Source organism: Coturnix japonica, chromosome 6 (genome assembly GCF_054131305.1).
Source record: "Coturnix japonica strain WE chromosome 6, WE-NBRP24, whole genome shotgun sequence".
In the NCBI taxonomy this organism is placed as follows: Eukaryota; Metazoa; Chordata; class Aves; order Galliformes; family Phasianidae; genus Coturnix; species Coturnix japonica.
This window is the reverse complement of record NC_140668.1, coordinates 31,225,703-31,253,194: the sequence shown is the minus strand read 5'-3', so window position 1 is coordinate 31,253,194 and position 27,492 is coordinate 31,225,703. Positions and strand designations below refer to the sequence as shown.

Genomic DNA, 27,492 nt, shown 5'->3' with positions numbered 1-27,492 from the left:
GGGGCAGCGCGGGGCAGAGCGGCGCGGGCACGATGGCCGGCGGCCCCGAGCGGGTGGCGCTGAAGAAGGAGATCGGGCTGCTGAGCGCCTGTGCCATCATCATCGGTAAGGACCGATGGCCGGCTCCGTGCCGGGTCGCTGCGGACAGGTGGCGTGTAGATGGCACCGGCTGCCGTCCGCGGAGTAAGCCGGTAGAACGCCCTCCCGTCCCACCGAAGGCGTCGGAGCGGGGTAAAGTATTGGCGATGTCGGTAAAGCCGAGCGGTGTCAAACGTTCGAGCCGAGAAGTTAGGCGGACCGCCCCGTGTTTTGCTAAAGGAAGCTCGGACAGGAGCGGGATTGGCTGCGGGCAGGTGCGAAGTGACACCGCGTGTCAGCGGCCCGTCCGTAACAGCGAAGCTCTGCGGGCGGCATCCAGCGGAACGCGGCCGGGCAGCACGGCCGAAGGTTTTCGGCTCAAGAGCCAAGAACCCGTTGCCCTGAGCTGGCGTTAGGCGGCGGGTAGCTCACATGTAACTTGGGGGGAAGACTTCCTTCCGAACGATGGAAGGTGTGCGGGCGGTATCACGGCTCCGATCCGATGGCAGCGCGGGGTCTCTGGGGCAGAGATCCTTCCTCCCTCCAGGGTTTCAGTATCAAACTCAAAGTCACTATTTCACGTTGTCTGTGCATGAAAGTGCTGCAGATAACAAAAAAACGCGAGTGTTTTTGCATTATGAAATGAAATCGTGTGTTGCACCAAGAGTTACATTCTTGCTGGCTGTTCTGCAATTCCAACCACCTGCAGGGTGGGCAGAGAGCGCGGTGAGCCTGGAAGTTAGTAGCCAGAAGAGGAAACATGGGGGAGTATTTGGAAAAGACTGTGAAGATTGACTATAAATCAATGAGCCATAATTGCCTTCCATGTGCTGACTGTGCTGGTTCAAAATAAAGCATTGTACAGTTTGCAGTTGGAGGATCAGATTGTTTTCTGAGTGCCCCTGGCATAACGTAAGGAGGCAAAAGAGAAGGCTTTGAGGTGTGAGTGCCATTATCCACTGTGTTTGAGAGTGTTCCAATAACAGCGGGGTCTCCCAGTGCATTGTAGCCCATTATGACCCCATGAAACCTCATGGTTGCACCCAGGGTAATACAACCTGCCTTCAGGTACAAGCACGTCCCTTCATCCAGAACAACTGCTGCAGGATCTGTGCTGTTAGAGCTCAGTCTGCCCCATCCCAAACTGCTTTGTCTTAGATATGGTTAAATGCCATGAAAACAAATCTCTCCTGTTACTAATAACCTTCTAATGTACTCAGTTACGCCGCACACTGAGCTTACCAGCACTCAGATGAAGTGGTACAGCATAATAACTGACAGATACTATTCTAACCGCTTGAAAACACCATTACTTTTTACTTAGGAGATGCATACACCTATGTCTTATTTCATTCAACAGTCATCTTATGCATGTGCTACAGAGCTGGTGATATAAAACCTGTGGGGCTATGTGTGCAATTAAGACTACTGCAGTCTTTTCTACCAGCACAGGTGTGTGAGCTACACAGAGAAATTCTTATCCAGTGCTTCAACATCAGTTTTGCCAGTTCAGGTGAAAAACTGGGTAAGAAGCTCCATGAGCTGGCTCTGTGTAGTTCCTGCCACATTCCACTGCTCTTTAGAAAAGTACAAGAATTAGAAACAGCAGCCTGATTAAAGTCTGATACCAGCCTGCTACTTCTGATCTGAATAACAAAATCACCTTCTTACATTAGAAATGTACGTGCAAATGTACATACAAACTGCAGCCATGAGATGTTTAAATGTTTGCAAGAGATATTTGTTTGTTTTATACAGATTAAGTATGTCACTGATGGTGTCAGCAGAATGTACATGAGCTGGAAGCTCATCTATATATGGGGAATGCTTCCTTCTGTCAGGATTGTCGTAGTATGTATGCAAAAATATTATCCATGTGGTGAAACTGCAGCAAGGAAACAAGCAAACACATTTCCTTGGTTGCCACAATACCTGCCTGACGCTGTACTTGTTTACTAACAACTGTGTTTGCATCCATCTACAGGAAGTTTCCACTTGCATAAATACCTCTTCCATGGACAGTGCTCTGGTCAGATCCATCTCCTTGTCAAGTAGCATATGGAATGACCAGGAGATCCTCCCAAAAGGGCTCTACTGGAATAGTACCCCAGTTCCAGGGCTGCAGCAGGAAGAAAGGTGTATGAAGGAAAGACAGTCACCCATATCTTGGTGTTATTTCTTACCACATCTACAATCTTACCTGGTATCACAGAAAGCAGCAGCATTGCAGCAAAGGTCTTCTCCCTCTCCAGGTCTGTGTGTGAGCACTGGATTTTGGAGCTAGCTGGAGTTTCAGGACATGCTTCTGTTTACCAGCTTGTGAGAGCAATGCAGATTACCTCAATGGTTCTTACTCGTGTACAAAAAAAATTGTTGCTGAAAAGAAAGAGCCTTCCTTATCTCTGTTACACACGTTGCTAACTAATATTTTAGCATTCAGTTGCACGTTGTGCTTGCTGGCAGAGCACACAGTGTATAAACCTACACGACTATTTAATACTTTTTCAGGACAATAGGACAGACCTAAACTGCAGAGAAATGTAATTCAACATCTTGTCCTCTTATAAATGCAAATTGTGGCTAAATAAAGGTGGGAGTCATGTCTTCCTTAAAAGCAAGGTACCACAAAGGTGCTTTTGAGGCACTAGAAAACATTTTTTACCAGAGTCTGAGGCTCAGATTCATAACTAATGAAAATTAAATGTCCAGGAACTATAAATAAAGAACAGCCGATAGGTGTCTGCACTTTGATGTGATGCTCTGTATGAAAAAGGTGCATAGTGCTGAGGAAGATCAAATGCTACATTTTTTAAGAGAAATTTAGAAATGTTCATCCAAAACGCATTGTGCAAGTTACACTCACAGGGCAATAAACTTCAGGGGTGATAGTGCACTATTACATTTTCACAGTCTGTGCAAACATGCAGTTGTCTATCAGGATCCTTTGGAGTAGGATCCTTCACCTGGCTTGGGGAGCTGAAAACACACCACAGTTTTACTTGCAAGAAAAGCCATGGCAAATTTCAAACAGCTTGGTAAAATTCCAGGCAGATCCTGCAGCTTTTCAAGGCTAGCGGCTTACCTCTGACTGCGGTTTTACCAGGGGAGGTAAAAAGGAGCTGCAACTAGAGATTCCTGACAGCACAAAATGAAAATAATAACAAATTCATATCCTCCTCAATTGGCTCACACCATAAATAGGCAATGGGCTGCTTGTCCACAGATGTGCCTTTTTGCTGTGGTCTGTGCGTATCCAGAAGTCATCTCGCAGAGTGGCCATGTACAATGCAAAGTGCAAAAGCTGCAGTAAAGCAAAGTAAAAAATGTCAGCATGAACAAATCCTTCCACACAGTGCTCAGAAGCAGCAGCAGGACACAAGGACTTCTATTTTGCAAACAAAAAAAAAAAAAGCAAACCTAAAGTTTGTGCTTTAGGAAATCATCAGTGCTTAAGCAAAACTTAGAGCATTTGCAACGGTTCTGTTTCCTGCTTAATATTTGGCGGATGTTCACTGGTTTGGATTGAGTGATTGGAGTTTGAGTGTTTTCTCCCCTTTAGTTTTTCTGGAAAAGTGGAAAATTCTGATTAGGCTGTACACAGCCATTGAGATCAGAAAACTGACGCTATGAGCTTTGTTATGGATGTCAGTAGTTGCAGATACTCTGCAACAGAAACTCTCCTTATTCTTCCTTGATAGACAAAAAAACAGAGGTAGCATCCTTTGGTAGTGTCTTACTCCTGATCTGGCAGTACAGTGCCTGCTTTCAGTGGTGCCATAAATCTCCACTCGCGTTCCCTTTTCCTGTGCCTTGCAGTTCATTTCCTTCTAGCATAATGTAGCCTTTTCTGTTGAGAAAGTCTGCTCTGCTTTGGCAGGCTCACAACGAGCATAAAGGGTTTGGTAGAGGTTTAGCTTTTTTGTGTTTGGAGCTTTTTGTGTGCCAAACTTTTCCTTTCAAGACCCTGTTTTTGTTGGGCTGCAGGGCAGTTCCTACTAGCTGCCACACTTTTTTGTCATCTTGATTGCAGCATGATAAAATGAGAAGGCATTTGTCAGTGCTGAAGTGCCCCAGATATAAAACATCCTAACAGTGTTGGTTTTAGTATTAGTCCAGAAAAACCCAGAAGTCTTCCAAAGACTTCTTTAGCAGATGTTCTATAGCAAAAAGCAAGGAGACAGCGATCCAACACAGACTGAGCATCTCAGCATTCTAATTCCTTTTTAAATGCCTGTATCCCTTATAGCGAGGAAGCATAGAGAATATGCAAACTCTGCTCTCCTGCAGAAGAAAGCCATACATGATGGTAAATTCCTTTCTCTTCGTATGTTGGCCTCAACAAAACTCTTTAGGCAGTATTAGTTTGTTCTCCTGACTTGTTCTGGCAATGACCTCTGTAAGTTAGGGCTAAAAAGCAAGATTAGAGGAATGTTTCTCACTAATTGTTTTAATTTTCTAGAACTTGTAGGTTCTGTTATTCTGATTTCAGGTAATGAATGGCCCACTCTGGAGTTAACAAAAACTCATTAAATTCTTGCACTTGGACATGCTTCCTCATCTCTTTTAGACAACAGGGTAAATTCACTGGATTTCAGAGAAAGAAAGGTGGAGAAGCATGTACTGGTGAGATGTAAGTCTGCAACATTGAGTAATGGAGTAATTCATGCAGCTGAACCACTATTATTTTAAGCTTTCTTTAGAAAACTACCAAAGCTTATGGAAAAATAAACTTCTCCCAGATTTGACAAGTCTTTATTTTGTTGTTGTTGCCCTTAAATACTGTTGGAATTGCACATCAAACATGGGGATTTAAAGCCAACAGTGTACAATAGAGCATTAGAAATCAGTAAGACTTCAGAAAGGTTACTTCTGAAATAGCCTGCAGTCAGGTTGAGGGGCTGGGAAGACCAATAGCTCTTCCATCATTTTCATGAAGCCACAAAATCTAGATCAAGCCAAATAACTTAATATAATAAACCACAAAAGATATGTTTAAACAATAAAAGGACCTTATTTACTGTCACAAAAGCCAGGAGAAATCAAGTTAAGAAAGAGCCTCATCCTGTAGAGAAAGAAAATTCCTAATATGATATGATCTATATTGATGCATGTCACGAGGCTGCCTGTCACAGAACTTCTAATACACCTGGTACACTGGACAAGTCACAGATACATTAAGAGTGACCAAACCATTTCAGAAACAGTGTTCTGGGACTTCGTAAGTGCAAAACAACAAAATGAAATAGTAATCATAGATAAAATGAGTTGATCAACCCTTCCAAATGGGGAGGTGCTGGGGGATAGTTTTGTTTTTAAAAGAGTGGTGGTGACCTTGGCCTCTGCTAAGTGCTTATACATTTCATTGTTGTTTTTTTTTTTTTTTTTTTTGTATTTTGTAAATTTAGGTCTGAAATCTTGAAAAGCCATACACTTTGGAAACATAATTAATCATCTCAAGTGTCCTGAAAATCATAATAGTATTAAGTTAGCACAAAAAAGTATCCAAGCTTGTTACTTCTAAGCACTGTACTTAGACTCAACTAAATTAAAAAGTAGCTGAACCATATTCTAAGAACATGGGGAAAAGAGTACTTGCTGCTGGGTGGTGTCTTCACATGCTCAGCCTTCAGCTTTGAAGGGCTTGCTGTTTTTATGACAGAATTTAAATATTTGGAATTCAAAATAAGCTGACAAACTACTTTTTTTTTGTACTGCTATAAGTAGATCTTGTTGCAAAAATGCCATTTCTTACAGTAAACTCTGCCAGAAAGCAGTAGGATACGTCTACATGTTTGTTCACTGTGGACACGGCTGGTTTCCAAGCAACGCATTAAGATTTAAGCGGACTATTACAAAAGGTACCAAAATCCTGTAAATACTACCAGTACATACAGAAGGAATGAAGGAATGCCTCCCCTTACTGCTCAGGCTCCCAATAGAAGATTAAAGATTAAAGACCCCTTTTTTAACAGTCCCAAGCCCCTCCAGTGGGAGCTGAGGTCTTTACTGCCTCATAGGATCTGGACCTGAATTAATTAAAGCAGCTATATACAAAGCACATTAATCCCTTGTTAGCCACGTTGCTGGTGGCTGTATATCAGCACAGTGCACCTGGATGGATAAGGCACATCAGGCTGCAGAGTGGAGGGGGGTGATGCTTATAGCCTGTCCTTCTGAGATACTGAGCTAATTCACTTCCACACTGTCCTCCAGATGCTCTGGAAACAAGTTTTTCCATTTGAGGGGAAGAGAGGAGTTTTTCTGATGACATTTTTATCCAGCTGGTCAGCTGCCTATAGCAACCTGATGTATAAAGGCCTCATGAGCACCATGAAGGCTGCAGATTCTGAAGACAGTTTTGAGAGGTAGCCATAGCTTTTGGTAATACAGCGTTCATAAGCAAAGCAGAAGATTAGTAATGTTGCTAACTCGTGATGTCATAATAAGATATATGGCATTTTTCTTAAATTCCCAGACAGCAGATATTTAAGATTTTCCTGAAAAGCTGCCAAGTTTCTAGTTTTCATCTGTAAAGTTATCTACATTTATTTCTAAAACTAAGTAAAAGATTTTAAAGTAAATAAGGTCAAGGTACAAACAGCACCGATTTCTGAATCCTTTAGGTCAGGAGCACAGTATCATAAGTGATGCCCACAGCAGAATTTGCTATAACAGATTCATGGACAGAATGTAAGTTTGAGCACCCGATCAATGTCCTACCACAGAGCTGTGAACCCTGTGAGAGCAGCAAACTTTGCTCAGGTCCTGTTCACACCTACATCCAATACAGCATTTGTGTCAGAGCCCAGGCAGTGGCAGTAGAGCTTAAAGGAGGTTCTCACTCAGCCTGTTCCTAGCAGAAAGCTGCAGTGATCCCAGCAAGGTAAGCAGGGAGGTGCTGCAATGAGGTGGGGGCCAGGAGCTGGTGCCAGCTCCAAAGCTGCTTCCTCTGCTGTGCCATCTATCAGAGTTTCTTCTGTGCCCTTTTGTGAGTGTACTGTGCAACTCATGAACTTCACACTGCCACTTTAGTGCAGCTTTCTAATCAGACAGACAACGATACTTCTATGAGGACAGGAACAGACAGGAAGAGGCTTTCCTGCTGGACAGCATTTGCTGATCAATTTCCCAGAGTGTTCAATTAATGTTTGCCATGCTTCAAGCTAAGAACCAAGATTAAAAAAAATATCATTTTCCATGACACAAATTACAGTGTGAGGGTCCCTTCCACTGCAACGAGCAGGACTGAGGACGTCTGGGCTGGCAGAAAGCTGTGTTTGTCATCTTGTCCTCAGCTGACCCACCACATTCCCTGACACAGCTGAACTCTTTGGCTGCTATTACAGCTAGATTGGTGAGCTGAGGAGCAGCATTTTTTAATTGCTTTACTTCTGGATAAATACTACAAATCATTACAGTTGCAGAGGGCACTGTGGGAGCTGTCCCAGAGGCACAGCTGCCTGTGAGATTTCCTAGCTGAGGGACAAGCATTAAACCCAGTGCATGGGTGGTATGTGCCTTTCAAGCTGCTGCAGGGAAGCCTTGCTGCACTGCCAGTTGCTTTCCTTAAAAATCAGGATTTATCTGGTGGTGATCACATCCTGGTGCACCACATCCTAGGGAAGACCCCCACCTCCTGCAGCATGTGACAACACCTCTGCTGCTTTCAGGTTAAATTGTAGGTTGGGTTACTGAGGTCCAGAGAACACAGAAAACAAAGGTAGGACAGATAACAAGAGCTGGCACAGCACAAGGCTGCACTACTCATCATGAGCAGTGCTACACATTCCTTCCAGGGCAACCCAGGCATTTTAGGAACAGGAGAGGGTTTTTCTCTCCACCCCTCCCAGAGCACAAAGGTAGGCTTGGTGTTCAGTTTCTCACTGGAAGTTAGCACAAAGGAACACTTTGCTTCAGGGGCCCTCTACCTACTAAGCACACAGGGCAAGGGGCAGACTGGGCTGCAGTGTGGCTGTCAGAGTGATGCAGTTCCACCACCACCCCAGGCTGCCTGCAGCCCCCACTGGGGCCTGCGTTACCACCTAGCAGCTCTGCCCTGCCAGCAGCACTGCTCTGGAACAGGAAAGGGAAAGTGAGAAAGTGTGAAGTCCAAAGGTGGCTGGTTCAGTGTGGACACACAGCCCTACCTTGATGCACACTGCTTTCAGGGTGGTGGCAATCTGGAGCTCCTTCTGTGTCACTCCTTTGAGAAAATCCCCAGGAAAATGTCTCCTGCTTCCTAGGAGAAGGCTTTTCTCAGCATTCCCCCCTTATCTGTGGTGAGCATTGCAGCACACAGACAAGGGCACAGGAGGCTGAGATTTGCTCTCCATGGTAATGAAATGCAGCCCACATATCGCAGCACTGGCAAGAGAAGAGGAGAACAAGTCAGAAGTTAAGGAAGTAGAGAAATCAGACCAAGTACAAGAGTCAGAACAGAGGAGCAGGAAATAAAAGCAGTGGACTGTGCACTTGAAAAGAGCAGACAGAGCCTGCAGCCGGTGAAAGGATTAACAGAATAAAAGGAGGTCTCAATTCAGAACAACAAAAATCCTATCATACAGGCTGTAACTTCTCTTTTGATATAAGCACATTGCAGCAGCATTACTCGAATCAGAATAAAGCTGCACACAAGCAACCCACCCATCTCCTCTTTATCTCACCTGCTCCAAAGATGCCACATCCCAGCCCCACCTCGCTACTTAGCAACTGCAGTGCAGGTCAGCCCTCAGCACCCGTGTGGGGAAGGTGCAGGTCTCCTGCTGACCTCAGCCATGTAACTCTGAGCAGTTTCTAAGCATGGGCAATCTGTAAATTAATTGATCCTATCCAGTGGATGCCCACGTGCAAACTCAGGAGAGATCCCTGATGATGTTTGCCAGAAGAGAACAGCATTAGGGCAATTGCATTTGGCTGTAAGCGCTGCATTGATCAGAACGCACCTCACACCTTCTGCAGTGAGGTCAGTCAGCGCTGACGCACCCTCCCTGCAGGTACCCAGCACTGGCAGCATCAGCTCCTTGGATGTCATTCAGGTGGCAGATCACTTTGCAATGACCGTGTGAACAGAACAGCTCTAAAAGCTTTGCCCTATGAAGTTTTTTTGTTTAACCCTCTTCTTTATGAGAAAATGCACAGAATATCATTAATTTTACAAAGAGAAAAGAGTGTTCCTCTTCACAAAGGCAGAAATTTTAACCTGTTTGGTTTTAAGCCACTGAGTACCTTGGTAGAGGTTGGACTGTTAATGCTTTGAGCATGGTCAGCCTTGTAGAGCATGCAGCAGTGTTTGGGTAAGCAGAAAAGCACTGCACCCCATAACTGCACCTTGCAGGTTTTGCAAATGTTGCTTTTCTCTAAGACTGCATTCCAGTGCTAGAAGAAGGTAATTCCAAGCTGATCATCATTGTGAAACAGTTCATCCAGCATAAACTGGGGCCAAATGTGCTGCTTGCTGCTTTTAAAGGACTTTTCCAGCAGCCCCCAACCCATGGAAGGTCCTGGGAAGCTCCAGGCTGTCCCCAGCTCCTTCCCAGGGCACAGGGAGAGGCAGCTCTGCCATGTGCAGCCGCTCATTGACTGCTCTGAGTGCTGAGGGTGCGAGTTCTCACTGAATTGCTTTGATTGCATTTCTCTAGATGATGAATTCCCTAATTGCGATGCAGCCACCTAACACGCATCCAAACCATCACAGCACCGTCTGCACGCACAGGTAGCACCCACTGCTATTTCTGCTCATCATCTTTGCAATTTAATCAGTCTCACACTTGCTTAAAACACTAAAGACAAGATACTTCCTCTCAAGGGAAAGATCCCCGCAATCACAAACAGCAGCCAGGAAGAAGCGAGTTGAGGATGTGACTGCTGCAATAGCGATACCCACTGACACGCAGCTGTTCCTCTGTGTGCTGGCATTGTGGACCCAGTGGTCCCCCGGCTCCTTGCTGAGCTTTCTATTGTAGGAACAACCTTCCTGAGGTCCACACAGGCTGGACACAAGTGTTGGTGCTCAAAATGCAGATGCCTTCCTTACAGGTCTGAGACAAGTTAAAGAAAATACTTTTGTCGATATTTTAAGTAGCCTAATTTTAAAAATCTTTAAAGTTGGGTGTAACATAATCAGATCAGGAATTCTTAATGCAGCAAAATCCACTTGGAATGCCAGAACTGCAGTTTGTGGTGACTGGTCGTGTTCTTACTTGCTAGGAATTTTAACATAAATATTTGAACTGAAGTCAGATTTTTAGATCATTTAATTTTGTTAAATACCGATCCCTGCAGACATTAAATCACCACTGTTATTTCTGTGGCCATTTTTCATTTTGTTCCTTTACGAGCATATTAGCTGAGGAGCCATAATTCATTTTCCACTATTACGGCAGTTAAATCTTTTTCTCACACAAGAAATTAAGCAGTTATTAGTTTAATGCCAAGCTCTGTCGATTCTTTTATTCTTCATCCATTCTTCATTAAGAGTTTTCTGCATACTATTTAAAGAAGTTCAAGACCATCACATGAACTACTGCAAACATTGCCACGTCACCCCAGTTTGTGCTCAACTAGAGCTCAGGGCAAGGCGCACTGGAGCATTTGCTGCTTTTAATTCTGTGCCATTCCTGTATTTTAGTAACTTTCTGAGCCTGAATTCTCTGTCCACCCAGAACTTCACTTACACTTTGTATTTCCAAAGCGGAGAGCACAACCTTTGGAGTTATGGCTGCACCTGTGGCACAGTGCCGGGTTAGCACCGGCGTGCCGTCACCTCTCGGCTGCTCACATTGGTGTGTCATATCCTGCGGTCACAGACAGACAGTGACAATCCAAGCCAGTTTCTAGTGTCCTCAATTATGAATGTTTAACTTCTGAAAGCCAATTAGCAGCTAATAGCTGGACTGAAGGCTGCTTAGTGTAGCACTTTTCTGCTAACTAAATAACTCACAATGGGATATACCACTGTCATTACTGACATCACACACCTCAGATTTCATCTGGATTCAATACACTTGTAAAGCCCAGTTCCTTTTTTCATCTAAGCTCTTTCCTTTTTTTTTTTTTCTTTTTCTTTTTTTTTTTTTTTCCCCTTATTTGAACAGTAATCTCAAGTCTTTGCCTTCCTAGTCAAGATACCCAGATCCACATATTCAGGCCACCTGCTAAAGCTGTGCCATGCTGGGGACCACACCAAGCAAGAGCAGTGTGTGGCACTGCAACCTCCTGACGGTGACAAACAGCACTCGCTGGAAGCCTTTGTCCAAGCAGGTTTCTGCTTTGAGCACTGCATGGCTTTCCAGAAACGCTGCCTACTGCAACCCCTCACTGAACAACGAGCTGCACAGTGATTTATCTGACTGCAGCAGGAAAAAGTGCCGAGTTCCTTTTTTTCTTGACAGTATTTCACTTCTTAGAGGAAAAAACTGCTTATCCAAATTTCTAGTCAATATTACAGACCCATTCAGAATTTCAGATACATAACATAGAGCTGTAATGGAAAGCACAGGCAGTAAGAAGGCCTGAATGATATTTTCTTTGCTAACCACACAGGAAATTGCTGTTTTTATCAGGACTAAGGTCTCTGCATACAGCCAGTAAGCCCCTTCCTAAAGAACTGCCGAATACTTCCAGCCAGCTGAGACATCCATTATTTTTACAGCCTGCATGGATTGTGTGCTGCAGACAAATAGAAGGTGCCCTAAGGACTTTGCTCTCAAAGTGATGGCACAAAGTATTGCCAGATCCCTGCATTTTCTCACAAACACTGTCATATTTAGTGCTTTCTTTCCACATCCAATTCTTGAAATACTTTAATGAGAATTCAGCTTTTGTTTAAAAAAACGAGTTTCAACCTCCACATTTGCATTGAAAAACACCAAATCCTGACCCCAAATGCACTCCCAGCAGTTCAGAAGCCAAAGGCATGCTACAACCATTGGCTTTTCCAGCAATGTCCTGTGCCCTGATGCCTGCCAGTCCTGCAGCTTTGGAACACACACATCTGCATGGGGTGCATGTCCATGGGCAGCTCCTACACTGTACAACAGACCGCTCTGGGGAGTTCCTCACAGGGCCAGATCTCAGCACCTGAACTACAAGCACAAACAAAGCCGTGTATTTTCACAGGAAGGAATGGAGGATGGGCTCTTCAGCATTCCGTTCAGCAAAAGATCTGGAGTAGGAGCTGCTTCCTGAGTTCAGTGGGGATGGAGCATGGCTGATGGCAGAGGGACTGAGCTGCTTCCAAGCTACTGGCGAGCTTCAGTTCCTTCTGTGTGTCTCTGCTGCAGCAGCTTGTAATGCAGTGCCCAGAAAGCAGCATCCGACACAGAAAAGACGCCCTACAGCCACTGGGAGAAATACTACCTAAAATCATAGGGCATCATGAAACCATAGCACAAATGCTATGCACCAAGGAGCAGTTCCTTTCAGTGGTTTGGAGAACCAGCACTATCCCCCCCAGCACACCAAGCTGCAGCTCGTACAGTTCACGACCGTGCTACAATGGTGGTTTTGTTTCCATCAGTTCTGCGCCGGGCTCGGTGTCACCAGCAAGCGCCCTCGGTCACAGCCCGCCTGGGCTGTGAATGCCACTCACAAAGCACAGGCTGAGCTGCCAGCTTGGGCAGAGCTCCCCAGCAGCAGATTGCAGCACTGCATACAAAATGCATCTGGGAAAAGACCACTCAATATTTTTTAAAAAGCACGAATTCCTACATTATGGGACCTTTTCTTTCTCCTTTTTCTTCTGCATCCTTATTACCTCTTCATACTCAGCTGCAGCAGTATGTATTCTTTCCTATACACAGCATCTCAATTAGTCAGCCCTGGTATCTGTGTTGTTGCCTTTTCTTCTCTCCTTTCACAAAAACTCTTTAAGGGATGTTACTCCATAAGAACATCAGTTTTTGCTTAGGAGGGATATTCCTCACCCTCCTGGGCATTTTAGAAAATATCTTCTTAATTTGAAACATGGAACCTTAAAAAGAAAAATAAATACAAAGCTCGGGAGTGAAATAGCCTGAAATAGACCATTTTGAGAGCGTATGGTTTTAATCCTATCTCTTTATTATTATTATTCTTTTCCCCAATATTGAGTGGTTTCCATATCCCAGAAAAATGGGAAAGGAAAGGAGGGAATGGCTGCATGTCTTCCCCTCTGCACTGCAGGCACACATCTGCCCCATGACTGAGGGCTGTGTGACCAGCAGTGCTGCAGCAATCACCTGAGGTCTCGCTGACATTGGCAGTACTGCAGGGGTCATTTTTCCACACAAATGAGCAATGACTGACCAGTTTTATGGCCCAGTTTCTTTAAGTTAAGAATAAAAGGGCTTTTCCTTAATGTCAAGCAAACACTGCTGTGGTTCTACCTTTAGACAGAGCCATGGAAAGAATAGTGTAATTTAAGAATTCATTTCCTCTAGGTTTGAATAGGCAGTTTTGTTGCAAGAAACTAATAAACTGAAACAAATTATCCCCAACCTCTCAATCACAGCAATGCAACTCCTGCGCTGCACAGTCAGTTTCATTTCTGCTGCAGAGTTACTCTCCAAATTGTCACCAATTCTTGCTGACCAAATTTTGCATAGAAATACCTCTTTGTGGGTAAAGCTTTTGTCTTCCTGCTTAATCTTCCATTCAAACACATGAAACCTCCTGAAAATTCTGCTTCTCATCAGGCAGTTTCTGACACTTCTTTGAGCATTTCCTCATCTCCACTGTATCTATTTTTAAACACATCCTACACTAAGCGAAGTGAAGGTGCTTCCCAGGCATATTGCCACAGCTATGGCTCATTTCCATGTGAACATTTTGCTGTCAGAAGGGGTGTAGCACTTCCCCTCCTGCTGATATGACTTTCATACATGTTGCATGAACAAAATAGGAAATCCATAAGGAGTTTAGAACTGAATTTTGCCTTATACTCATTCAAGAAGTATGTTAGACTTCAGAAGCAACAAACTACGTAATTCAACCAAAAAACATCCGTGAATGTTTGCATGAAAGAGCCTCCAGAAGGCTTCCAGTCCCTTCTCATCCTGCCCCTGCAACAGCTACACCAGAAGGCATTAACCTCGAATAGACAACCTGTAGCGTAGTGCAGCGCTGCACTGGCAGCCCCAGCATGGCAGGAGGGCAAGCACTTGAGGCCGTGCTGTGCCACGCACCGCTCCTCCCCACAGCCACCTGAGGCCGAGCAGCAGCTCTCTGCCACCCTGCAGTGCACTCTCCTTGAGGTGGAAACACGAAGCACAGAGAATCAGGGCTTTACTTTAGGCCAAATACCCGTCTGACAATGCACCAAGCCACCAACCTTCTGGCTATGCATTTAGCCTGCCCTTTATCACCACCACACCACGTTGCTGCCCCTTGTCTCTGCAGGTGCACCTCCTCAGCGCTCACCTCTTTCCCCTGTCCCTCCAGCCCATCACAGATCTGCTATTGTACCCAAGCAGCTGAGAAGGTGGAAGAAACCAGATACAAAGACAGCCTGAAAGCTGCCCCAGCACTTGGATGCCCCAGATAGCAGAGGGTTTTCTCAATTTCTTGTCCATTATCAGTTTGGGAGATACCATGCTGCAGTGGAATTTTCTCCATTCTACACTTAGTAACACAATGTCAAGGTGACAAATTACATGTGGAGGTGGCAGCTCTGAGCTCGCAGAAGGGCAGGCACTCACATTAACTGATGGCTGCTGAGAAGCAAAGTAGAGCCAAGGTATACATGGGCTCTGGGCAGTATAACCAACACAGAGGCCCTGCACCTTTGTGCAGCTTCTGTGGGCTCAGCACCAGGGCTGCCAGAGCAGGATGTTGTACTGTCCCAAGGAGGAAGTTAAAGTCTACTAGCTCTACAGTGCTACCGTGCTTTGCAGGCAGGGCTCCTGACCTCCAGCTTGTGATCGCTCCCTTCCCCCTGTTATTTACACAGAAGTTAAATTTGGACATCCTCTTGCTTAGCCATCGGAGCATCAGCCTGGCCTCTCACCATTCCTTCTGGCTTCTTCCCAGCCCACCACATCCTCCTGCCTGCCTCCCTCTGCTGTCCTTGCCCCTGGAAGGGAAGGCAGGAAGAACATGGGCAGGAAGAGCTGGGTGTTGCATTTCTCTCATACATCTCCCTGCAGCTTCCCAGACTGTCCTATTTGCCCCCATCTCTCTGTATACAACCCATGGTACAAAGGAGCAGACCTACATCTCAACCCCTCCTGGAGCAGGGTGGGGGGTTCACATGGCAGCGTAAATCAAAGTTTACAATCAAAATACACATTTTGTGTATTTCTTCAAGTGGCAGCTGCAACTATCAGCTTTCATCTAAAGAGATAATGATTGTGGTCTTCCTCTGTCTACAGAAAGACTCTTATTAGTGAGATCCTCAGAGTGTAATGATTAAAATGAAAAATTGAGAAGAAGTTTGGTCAACATCACTTTTTAAAGTGATTTTTCAACTTGTAGGTTTGTAACATTTCCAGACTAAGAAGTGACTTTTCCAAGCACAATCTTCAATCTGTCCTTTCCAGTACAGCCTCTCTTGGCCCCCAAATTATGGATAACCCAACTTTATTTTTTTTTTTAGTTTAACCTCTGAACTCTCATCTTTAACTCTCATCTTAAAATCTTTATCACAGACACGTTTTAACTCCTTTCAATCAATTGTTGATGAGAAGTGACAGCAGGCAGCTTTTCAAGCTGCCCAAATTCACACCACAGAACCACAAGCTCTAAAAACAGATGTTCAACAGATTCTTGAAGTGCTTCAGCAGATCCAAGTGCTCAACCTGCTCGATTCCTGATCCATGGCAACTTTTTCCCTGGGGCTTAATCAGATAAAACACAAGCAAGCAAACTTGGTGAAGAGGGGTTGGGACAGGGCAGGGGCACCGGCTGGATTTGTTTGCTTTTAAAAAATAAAGTTAATTTCTCATTTCTCACTGCAAACTTTCTGTCCCTTCCAGGTAACATCATTGGTTCTGGGATCTTTATATCACCGAAAGGGGTTTTGGAGCACACTGGCTCGGTGGGACTGGCTCTCATTATTTGGGTGCTTGGCGGCGGGGTCGCTGCCCTGGGATCTCTGTGTTATGCTGAGCTGGGAGTTACCATCCCCAAATCAGGAGGGGACTATTCCTACGTCACAGAGATCTTTGGTGGGCTAGCTGGGTAAGTACCACATCTCCTCAGAGTCATTGGAATACATGCTTACATTCAGTATTTAGTGAAGAAAAGACAGCTGGCTTAGAAGAAACAGAACATTCATAAATAATCTCCTTTTGCAAAGTCACCCCTTCTATTCTCACCCAAAATACCAAATTGCCCCTTTGCAGCACTCCCAGTTCTGCCCTCAGACTGCAGGATGCTTTCATTTTCCTCTCCAGCCCAATAAAAATCAATGGCTGGAAGTGATGCCATATCCATATGATGTTCATGCATGCAAGCAGTGAGTGGCAGCACAGAGTGTTTGAAGGATGCCAGTCTGGGACCACTCGCCATAACCCAAAACCTTGATTAATATTGATTCAAACTGCAAGTAAAACTTACCTCAAGTATGTTTCTGTATTTCCTTTGTTGTTGCCAAAATCTAAAATTTCCAAGCAACTTAGGATAACATTGATAATGATCAAACTACCTTGAGCTTTCATAAGTCTATTCAGCTTCTCCTGTGATCAGATGGTATGAATAAGTTTCCACTTCAAACTGTTTTGTTAATGACACCCAAGTATGGTTCACTCTGACTTCATTTTCATTGGCTGCATGCAGTCCACTGGTGAGGGCATCCAACTGTTAGGGCTCTGAGACCTCCAGCAGACATAACTGAGGTATTTCTATATGGGAGATCTGTAAAAGATGGGTTTTTTTGCTGGGGAAATCCTGTTCTTAATTTTTCCTGTACAATATTCAACTAAAAGATGGTACTTGAAAATCAGCAATTACCTAGTGGGCTCAGAGGGTTGAGTAGTGCATCAGGACCCATTCCTGCCAATGAGCCATAGCATACAGCACAAGGACAGACATCCCCAGCACACACCTGGGGTGAGCCACAAGAACAGTGCAAGGGCACAGCAGTGCTGCCCCAGCACCAACATGATCTGAGCAACAACAGCTCTCTCACAGAATTAGGCTTTGTGCAAGATTTACCTAAAAATAAGACAACATGGGACCTAAATCATAGGCAAGTTTCCTATTTATTTTAATGCTATTTCCTCTCAGCCCCCATTTTGGCAGTGTGACTTTGCGACCCTCTGCTAAAATTCTGCATTTAATTTAATTGGTGCTATCAGCCCTGCATGTATTTCAATTCAGCATGAAACAAATTGACTGTCAAAAATCTGTTGAATTATTCACAATCCCATTAAACCACATTCTAGCAGATACCAACTTTAATGCACTTTATATTACAACATAGAAGCAAGTGCCAATTTCACCTGAAATACTGTTTTCTGAGTCATTTTTCCCCATTGAATATTTTTAACTGCATTCATTTCTCTGGTCTACACAAAGCACGTGGGATAAGATGAAAGCTGACAGGGAGGAACCAGGGGGTTCTGCCCAGATAACCTATCACCTGCATTTCACTTAGAAATGTTTAATTTGAAATCCAGATTGTGCTGGGAACATAGGAAAAGGGATGAGGAGAAGCAAAAGTGGGTGACTGCTGGCTATGAGTGAGATTACAACACTCGACTCCAGTGTCTTGGGCATTTCCCAACTGCAGCACAGCTGACTGTGTGTTACTCTCCTCCAGCACACCTAGCCCAGCTTTCTTGTGCTTTTTCTTGTGTTCTCAGGTTTCTGCTGCTCTGGAGTGCGGTGCTCATCATGTACCCTACAAGTCTGGCTGTCATCTCACTGACCTTCTCAAACTATGTCCTGCAGCCTGTGTTCCCTAACTGTATTCCCCCGTATAATGCCTCTAGGATCCTCTCCATGGTGTGTTTACGTGAGTATTTGCTTCTTGTGCACACAAAGCTTGCCTCATTTTGCAAAGGATCACTCAGCAAGGCTGGGTTGATGGCCCCAAAACCAAAGAGCAGGAGTGTGCCCTATGTGAGGCAGCAAGTCCCTCCCCCCCCGCCTGCAGGGAGCACAGTGGGCTGCAGCTCATCCCTGTACAGTGGTGGCAGATGAGCTCACCCAGAGCAGGTTTCCCACTATTGCCTCAAGCCCTTGTCATCTTTTAACATTCCCAAATGCAGGCATGTAGGAAGTGCATATCACCACTGGCTTTGCATTCATTACTTACAGAGCTGGTGGGACTGGAGCAGAGCCACAGGGAAAGAAGACATTCTCCGTGTCCTGTAAGGAGGCCGAAACCCCAGTTCAGGTAGCAGATTGAGCTCTGAGCAGGCACAGCCTTCGAGCTGGAGAAGCCAGGCAGCAAAGCCCCAGGGAGGAGAGCTGTGATGGATGCTCCTCTGCAGCTGGGCACCTCATAGGGCAAAGCCAGTCCCCTCCTCACCTCAGTTATTGCCACGCGGGAACTATGCAGCAGTCAGTGTTTTACAGCGCTGTGTGTGTTCTTAAATAAACATAATTTCATTTCACTGAATTCCGTCTTTTGCTCTCCAGTACTCCTGACCTGGGTCAACAGCTCCAGCGTTCGATGGGCAACGCGCATTCAGGATATATTTACGGCAGGAAAACTCTTAGCCTTGGCCCTTATCATTACTGTGGGCTTCATACAGATCTTTAAAGGTACTCTGTGAGACAGCTCCAACACGGGTATGGTACTGTTGCTACACTTGCTTCTCTCACCCTCCTTACAAAGCCACCCAAAAGGACTGCAGGGCAGTGGAGCAGTCTCTGTGCTGCTGAATGGGCTCTGGGTGCTGCAGGTGCTCTCTGGGCTGGAAGGAGCTGGAGAATGACATCCACAGAGCAGCTGTGTGTTCCAGTGGAAAGGCATTTGTCTTGCACGCTGCTGAGGGATTTATTCTAGGCACAGGTGCACTGGAGGTTTATTCTCTGTGTGACAACCGTACACGGAGTCATGAAAATGATGGCACTGCAGAGAAATGAGCTGTATCTTTCCTAAACATATTCCTTTCTGTCCTGTGTTGTCGGTTTTGATAAAGGAGAAGTGCATCTGAAGGTATCTCAGAGTGGTTACAGGAAATTTATGATTTGTTGCATGGTCTTTAAATTTTAAAGTGCTCTGAGTGCAAACTGATAAGCAGTGCTGGGCCCAGTTCAGGAAGATGCCGCATTTGTTTTGGGCACAGTCTGGTTTCCTACAAGAAGCCACTTGTAAGACTGAGTACTACAAAATGCCTCCTTCTTAGGATGCAGAAATGTCTGACTGAATCACCAACTTAATGGAAAGCAGAGAGCACAAAAGGCTTGTGATGTTTTTATCATGTCTATGATGAGTCATGCAAAGAAAGATGAAATAGGGCATTTAGAGAGCAGGACTATTTCTCAGTGGTATCAGTCCCACAGTCTTAATAAATCTTCCAGCCCCATAGATATTTTCCCAGCACTCCTACTGAACAACATCAAGTTCTCACAAAAGTAAATAGCATTAGGAACAGAGAGTTTACCCCATTGCAGAGCCATCCTCCAGCAATGCGTACACAAAGGCAGGTAGCAGTAGTGTGAGCACTGCAGCAGAGAGCTGCAGAGCCCACTGCCTCCCCAGGACACCCTCCCACAGAGAGCACTAATAGTGCAGTGCCAGCCAAAGCTGACTTGTGGAACATGAAGAGCACAAAGTCTCAAACATAACTGAGCAATGAAAAGAATGGGAAAAAAACCAAAGTTCACCTGTTTTCTGGTGTCTCTGGTGGGCAGCACTTCCCTCAGGGGAAGGTGTAAACTCTTGCTTGTGCTTTCTGTGCAGGAAACTATGAAGAGCTGACACTGAGCAAAGCATTCAATTTTTGGATGACTCCATCCGTGGGGCATTTAGCACTAGCTTTCCTTCAAGGGTCGTTTGCATTTAGCGGCTGGAACTTCTTGAACTATGTAACAGAAGAGTTGGTTGATCCCTGCAGGCAAGTATCCCTTTCCAAATCAACCACATTATTTTTTGAAGTGCTGAGACATCGGAGCCATGTGATAACATAGTTCATCTAATGAGCTGCAGCGATATCATTACTGGTGTGGCTAAAGGAGAGACTTTTTGTTTGGAATACAAGCAGGCTAGTTAACAAAACACCGTGCTGAAATTAGGAACAGGCTGCACAAAGTATCAATTCAATTAAAATGGACTATGGACAAAGCAATGTCATCATAGCCTTGACCAAACATACAATGCATCCTTAGCAAAAAATTAATCAATGAGATGCACCATGTATCTATAGGGAGAATCACTGTCCCTTGTTAGAAAAATGTTGGGCTCTACTGCAAGTTACTTTGCTTTTTCACCCAAAGGGGATGTTATACAAAGCCCTGAATGAGGAGATGGGAAGGCACCCGACCCACAGGCAGCACTCCCTGCCCTGCACCTGTAGCACAGCCGGGCTGCAGGACCTGCCTCTGGGGCGCCCCATGTCAGCTCTCTGCAAGCTGTGTATGTGGGAAGGAGCTTTGAAATGTCCTAACACCAGCAGACAGGGGGGAGCCAGAGGGAGAACAGTTCTACTTTAGTAAAGCAAAGCTCAGACGTTTCAGAATTTCTGAGATGATAAAGTAGAATGATGGATGCCAAGAGCAGCTCTTGGAGTGTCAGCTATTTCTGGGCATGCCGCACACACAGCAGTTCAATAAGAAGTTCAAGCACTTGCACAGGCTGGCTGGAAGTGAATGAAAGCTGCCGTCTCACGAGCAGCCCTGCACAGGCCTTCACACCAGTGAGTGGAAAGTGCACGCTCAGAGACCTTGGCAGGAATAGAGAAAGATCAGCATTCCCTCCATAAAACAGCAGCACTGTAATGGGTCACCACAATCACAAACCTGAACGGTGAAAAGTTATGACTTCTATAAGGCAAATACGGACTCAGTTAAGAAATAAAAATGGAGGGAATAGACTGAAATACTATTATTTTTGCAGGCTCTAGAGGGAAAATAGAATATAAAGAAGTAATTTGGTAACAACAAAAACAAAAAACCTTCCGATTTTTACTAAATCCATTCAGGATCACAAAGATTAAAGTACTTTTCTTCTGTTTGTTTCTTCTTTCCAAGTGTGACACAGAGACAAAAACGCATTACTGCATTAGATAGCGATCTGTTCAGCTGCCCACCTCTAAAGAGGGCTCTGGACTGGCAACTAAGTAAAATATTCACCCCTGGAAGGTACCACAGCATTGTAGCAAATGAACCCACGCGACTGGTTGAGTGCCCCAGGCTGTCTAAGGTTATTGTGGTCTCTCTGTGTATGACTGTAAATTCTTATCTACCCTCCTAATTCTTTTATTAGGAACCTACCTCGTGCCATATTCATATCCATCCCATTGGTGACATTTGTGTATACGTTCACCAACATTGCATATTTCACTGCCATGTCACCCCAAGAGCTCTTGTCCTCCAACGCTGTGGCGGTAGTAAGTAAACCATTCCCTGGATGTCTAAAATACACTTTGATTTCAGTGCTGTGCTTTGCAGTGTATTTCAGTTTCTCTGCCTTCTGTTGCTTTAGACATTTGGTGAAAAGTTACTGGGCTATTTTTCCTGGGTTATGCCAGTCTCAGTGGCCCTATCTACATTTGGAGGAATAAATGGATACCTTTTTACCTCATCAAGGTTAGATGGAGTACAATTTTATGAACATTATCTAATTTGGGGAGGGGCTGTTTTAATTTGATTTGCTAAAGAAATGCTAGATAGACATTTTGGATGTTATAGCATGGTGAGATCATTGTTGGGCATGTTGGATACATTCAGTTATGAAGTGCTCTGTTTGAATCAGCAAATGTAATATTGAATCACAGAATCTCTTGCAAAATAATCTTTATGAGCTCCTAAAAGCGCCTGCAGATGTGGAATAACTTGCAGTAAGAGCTAAACACAGCTTTAGTATGGAACCAAAGCAGTTTTACATCAATAAAGTCCCAGTAGCTACAAGCTGAAGTATACTTAGCTGAAAAAGGAGTTGCAGGGCCTGATTCAGTTCCCAGTTACAGGCATCACTCCCGCAATGAAGAAGCTCCTTCCAGGCAAGATGCTTTGCATGCACACTGATGATAGCAGGACCAGAATCTTCAAAGTCTATTTGTATTAATTGACTTTCCTGAACTCAATTGAAAAGTTATGAATTCTTTTTAGAGGAAACAATCCAGCTCTGAAGTACCTCAGGAAAGTTATTTATCTGAGTGCTTCCATAATTATTATTATTATCATGAGATAATAATAATGCACGTGTCTGAATGCACGTGTAACACGTTATGCATGTAAAAGTGAAATCTTAAGGCACATGAAACCTCGACCAAAGTCCTTTTGACACTGGGACTATTATCTGTGAGATTTTGGTGCCTTAGCGACATATGGCTTGATAATCTCACAGCTTCCCTGTGTCCATGGACAAGCAGGCAGTGCTGCTGGCAGATGGGGACGGGCAGATCTCAGTCCTCATCCTCAGAGATAATTGGGCAACTCAGATCAGGTGATTTCACAGATTGCATTAGCCATTAAAGGCCTCCTGCATGGAATGATTGAGGTGAAACAACTTACACCAAGTTATTCACAAATCTCTAGTGGAAGTGAGAACCAAGCTGTGGTCTCCCCCAGATTCAAACCAACAGCCGGAGAGCAGCTTCCTTCTACTGCAGCACCCACAAGGGCAGTTGAGATTAGAGACATTGTACAGCTAGATACTGAGAAAAGCTGTTTTACATGCAGTGCATTAGTGCTCCTATTCTTTTTTGCAGGTTATGTTTCTCTGGTGCCCGAGAAGGCCATTTGCCAAGCTTGCTTGCCATGATCCATGTCAAGTACTGTACACCCATCCCAGCCCTGCTTGTCTGTGTAAGTCCTGTTGTCTGTGCCCCATTGTCCTGTACCCTGCTCAGACCTGGGCAAGCTCTTAGAAATACTGATTCATGGAAAGGAGAGCCGCCCTTGCAGCTGGGAGCAATACCCTGGTATCTAATTCAAGCTATCTAATCTAGGCCCATTATAACCTGTTGACAATACTGGGAGGTAGCAAGTGTCTTTGTCTGGAAATGAAGATATCTCATTTAAGAAAAAATGAATTCTTTTCACCAATTTTGCTGGCTTTCTGCAATATTTCACATGGGGGAAATCCCTGTGGCCACTGCTAATCCCACTGTGGCAGGTCTAGTATAGACTCTGCTGCCAAAGCCAGAGACAAGGCAAGACCAAGGAGTTTATGTATATGGGATGAGCAGAATATGTGACGTTTTTTGCTGTGGCAAAGAAGATATTAACGAGAAAAACGACCTTCAGCGCTGCAGTCCCTGAGTGCACAGTGCAAGCAGGGGAATTCTTCCAAAGGGCATCTGCTCTAAACACTGGCTGCATCAAAACAATGAGGATTTGATGCAAGATGCACTAAGATGCACATCTGTGTGACTCTCCTGGCTCTAACAGCAATTCTGGCACAATACACCCAGACATAATTTCATCAGATAAACCTTCTGCACATTCCACTTTCTGGACAAAATACCTGCATAGCTGAGGCCTATGGCATTCCCAGGGCTCAGTGCCCGACCACAAACATCTCGTGCACTGCCTGTACAGGATCTGGGGGCAAACCCCACAGCCCATCTGTCCTGCCTTGAGCAAACAGAAGGCGCTGGCTCCATCCCAGCCTCACGCCAGGCAGCTGAACTCTGCTGATGCCAACAAAGCAGAACTTCCTCGTCCTTAGAAATACATCAGCTCAAACAACATGCTGAGTTTCTGTGCTGTTTCACTGTGAAATAGCCACACCATGAGCAGGCTGCCTGCACCAAACAGGCCTGATAAATCAGGCGTGTGTCAGCCTCTCAGTCTGCTCCAAACATTTCCCTTAAATTACAGTGCAAATTACAGAACCAACACTGCATATCAATTCATCATTTGAAGGTGCTTTAATGCAGCTCAGAGTGTATCAAATGCTGCAATGAAATATTAATTCCTTAACAAATACAAATGTAAAAATAATATAGTGTAGGCAGCTACAATAGCAAATGAGGTCAGACCTCAGGCAAACCTAATTAATATATCAGATTCTCTTTCCTTTCTCAGTTAATTACACCTAGTTTTTTGCATGCACAAAGCTTTCTTTGTACACAGAAAAAGACCTTTTTAGCATCACCAGCAAGACCTGTATTTTTATGAATCCTCCCAGAAATGAGGGGTCCAAGCTAAATGCAAAATAAACAAACAGGGTTTTTTGCAAGACAGCAGAGTGACAGGTTCTCCTGCCCACTGTGCATCAGGCTGCCGTCACGCCTGGCAATCAGGGGAAGAAACACACACTCCTCTGCAGCCCAGTGCCACTCAGAAACTACACCATGTGGCAAGGAGCTCTGACACATTCATGTCACCTACACAAGAAGCATCAGCGCCCCAGGTGCCTTCAGTGCAAAACCTGTTAGTGGTAGATGCGTGTCTGCCAGCATGCAGCTTTCAGAGGAAAGCAGGAAACATTATGACACAATGGTATAAAACACTGCCCTATTTTAAATGAATGTTGTAGTGCAACAGGATCAATACGCTGAAATCACCCCCACCTCCACATAGCTTTGAGGATTTTAACAGAGGAATGGAGAGCCCAAAAGGTCATTTGACTGTGGTGGTGCATAATTACTGGTGTCAGTGATACAGAACTTCCCCCTCCCTAGAGACTGTTGCTATTAAAACAGCTAATTAAGGAAAAAGAAGACATAAGCAAAAAGAGTGTGTGCAGTAACGTGAAGCCAAATCCTGAAAGCTCTCTGAAAGGATCTGGACATTTCATTTCCCTCCAGCTTTGGCCACCAGGAGACAACGTTTGCAGGATGATATGCAGCGTGAAGTGGGGTTCATGCCTGGGATAGCAATGGGCAGGTGGGGCAGGATCTGAGGAGCAACTCCATGAATCCTGAACCAACTTTCCTGACATCACAGAGTTACTCAGAAATAAAAGACAAACAAACAAAACTATGCATGTAAATTTCCACCATCTGTCTGCCAGTTTCCTAACACAAGCAATGCCCAAGAGATTAATGATGTCAGTTATCTGCAGCATGAGCCACGGGCCACTGGGAAGAAAGGGCAAAGCTTTTATTCTTTATAATACACACAGGGCACCTGCAATAAAATGATGCACTGACCACAGAATATTAACTTACAAGAAATCCCTCTTGTCTCATAAAAGACAACTTCCCCTTTGCCAGAAGTCCTCATTATAGAGTCCAAAACCAGAAACTGGTGGAGTGCAGCCACTGAAGGCAGGTACAGAAGTGTCCAGCTCAGGCAGCACAGTGGGACCATAAGCAACAAGAGTTAAACTGCTTTTAGCTTCTTTGGCTTGTTTTTATTGCTTTTAAGCTACCTTGTTAGTAGTGATTCACATTAGATCACCTTTCTCTCTTTACAGTGTCTGGCCACTCTTATCATCATGCTTGTTGGAGACACGTACACACTAATCAACTATGTGTCATTTATTAACTACCTCTGCTATGGAGTGACAATTATAGGCCTGATCGTGTTACGCTGGAAGAAACCCAAAATCTTCAGACCTATTAAGGTGAAAATGTTAAAGCTAAATCCCTCGGCTTCAATGCAAAACGCATGGGAGGAACTACTGAAAACCCTGTATCCTCCATTTTGGTTTTTGTTTGTTTGTTTGTTTCCTTTTGAAGATCAGTTCATTTTTAGATGTAACAGTGAAGTTTCAGTTTCAAACTATGCTCCAAAGCACCAAATGTGTAAAAACAAGATACAAAGGCTTCCAAAAGCAAACTTGCTAGGTTGGGCAAGTGACAGTGGCAGAAGGAAGGGGACACAACCCATGAGGCTCCTGATGCCACAGCCCTCGTTGCCAGCCCAGTGCTGCCCTCACTCTGCCATCATGCTCTGCTCTGTTCTCTCCCTCCAGGTGAACCTCCTCATCCCCATCACTTACCTGGCATTTTGGGCATTTCTGCTGGTCTTCAGCCTATACTCCGAGCCGGTTGTCTGCGGAGTCGGACTCATTATCATTTTAACTGGAGTGCCTGTGTTTTTTCTTGGAGTCTACTGGAGAAACAAACCAAAGTGTGTAAATAGGCTAATAGGTAAGCACTGCTCGGTGTGCTCTTCAGGCCCACTGCTTGTGGCCTGCAGGGCTCAGCCCCCACCAATGATGAGATCTCAAGGAGCCCAACCACCACTGGCATGCACAGCCTTCAGACCCCCACAGAAAGCAGGCTAGGTGCTGCTTGTGGACGGCAATACTTCAGTTTTAAATTAGAAGGAATGACGAGCCACCAGGCAGACAGGCATGTTGCAGGTGAGCCATGGACAGGAGGTAACATGCATTTTTGTGGCTGTTTGTGCAGGTAACTGCTTTCTTCACCACTTGCAGTATTTGCCTCCACTTGTGCCCCTGTGTATCTCCCAGCTCACTCATCACAGCCTCAACCACAAAGCAGATGCACAGGAGCATCACATTAAGCACATAGAGACTGAACAAACCATCACAAAAGAAATAATAAATGACAGAACTCTGCCTGTCCCTCACCCCGCTCTCATCCCAACAGCACTGCAGAACCCCCACGCAGCACAATGAATTATTTCTCACTTAAATAACAAAAAAGCCTTGCTTTTTCCCTCACATCACAGTGCACATGTTGCTTGTGATTGGGCTGTGCTTGGCTTGCAGCTGTTCTGTGGTGAGGACTTTCTCTAAGCAGGAGCAGCTGCCCGCCCGGCCACAGCCTCACTGCAACTGCCGGGCACTGGCGCTACCTCAGGGACAGCCCAGACCTGCGGGCCTCTGGGCAGCACAAAAGGCTCTTCACAGCAAAGGGACATTCCTAAAGGCACCCGATATTAACCCACCTGTGTTTTGCAAACACTGACGTGTCACCCCAACAGAGATAAAAGCAGCCAAAGGGAAGGTGGGTGGTGTGGAGGGGCCAAGGCCTCTGTAGGGAAGATGGCTGCCGGGTCCCGCACTGCGTCACACAGCGGTTGAGCAGCCATGCTAACAGCACTAACCGCACACTTGCTCCCTGCAGAGTCGGTGACGTGCTGGGGACAGAAGCTGTGCTTTGTGGTGTACCCCCAAGGTGGGGCAGCCGAGGAGCCTGCAGCCCACTGCCACCTGCCCAGCAGCGACAAGCCACCAAGGAAATAGCGGAGCAGCCTCCGGCACCGAGGGGGCTTCCTTGTTTACATGCCCGTTTTTTGCAATACGATTTTCTGGAATTAAAAAAAAAAAAAAAAAAAAAAGTTTTAGTGAATAGTGAGCTACACCCTTCATGGCATCTGTAGCTGGTAGTCTTTTCCCTAAGAAAAAAAAAATAAAAACATAAAAAAAAAAAAAACGGAAATAAAATATGAAATAAGGCA

The 27,492-nt window shown here is 45.0% G+C and overlaps 1 protein-coding gene across 3 annotated transcripts; it reads left to right on the top strand.

Annotated features, from left to right (window-relative positions):
- Positions 1-15: 15 nt before the first annotated feature.
- Positions 16-27,492, top strand: SLC7A10 (solute carrier family 7 member 10). Of its 3 annotated transcripts, none has more exons than XM_085551109.1 (11): positions 16-105; positions 16,029-16,233; positions 17,859-18,010; positions 18,640-18,765; positions 19,910-20,063; positions 21,431-21,554; positions 21,650-21,753; positions 22,878-22,974; positions 25,535-25,684; positions 26,036-26,213; positions 27,159-27,492. In XM_085551109.1, exons 1-11 carry the CDS (start codon positions 33-35, stop codon positions 27,275-27,277), a joined length of 1,482 nt encoding a protein of 493 aa, XP_085407235.1. In that variant the 5' UTR covers positions 16-32; the 3' UTR covers positions 27,278-27,492. The 3 variants fall into 3 exon arrangements, with proteins under 3 accessions (XP_085407235.1, XP_032303046.2, XP_032303047.1); XM_032447155.2 differs by having other exon boundaries at positions 16-231; XM_032447156.2 differs by lacking the exon at positions 27,159-27,492 and having other exon boundaries at positions 26,036-27,150.

Coding starts and splice junctions, on each gene's coding strand:
- SLC7A10 (XM_032447155.2), top strand. CDS start 33: ATGGCCGGCGGCCCCGAGCGGGTGGCGCTGAAGAAGGAGATCGGGCTG. Junction 18,011..18,639: donor CCTCTCCATGGTGTGTTTAC/GTGAGTATTTGC, acceptor TTTGCTCTCCAG/TACTCCTGACCTGGGTCAAC. Junction 18,766..19,909: donor CTTCATACAGATCTTTAAAG/GTACTCTGTGAG, acceptor CTTTCTGTGCAG/GAAACTATGAAGAGCTGACA.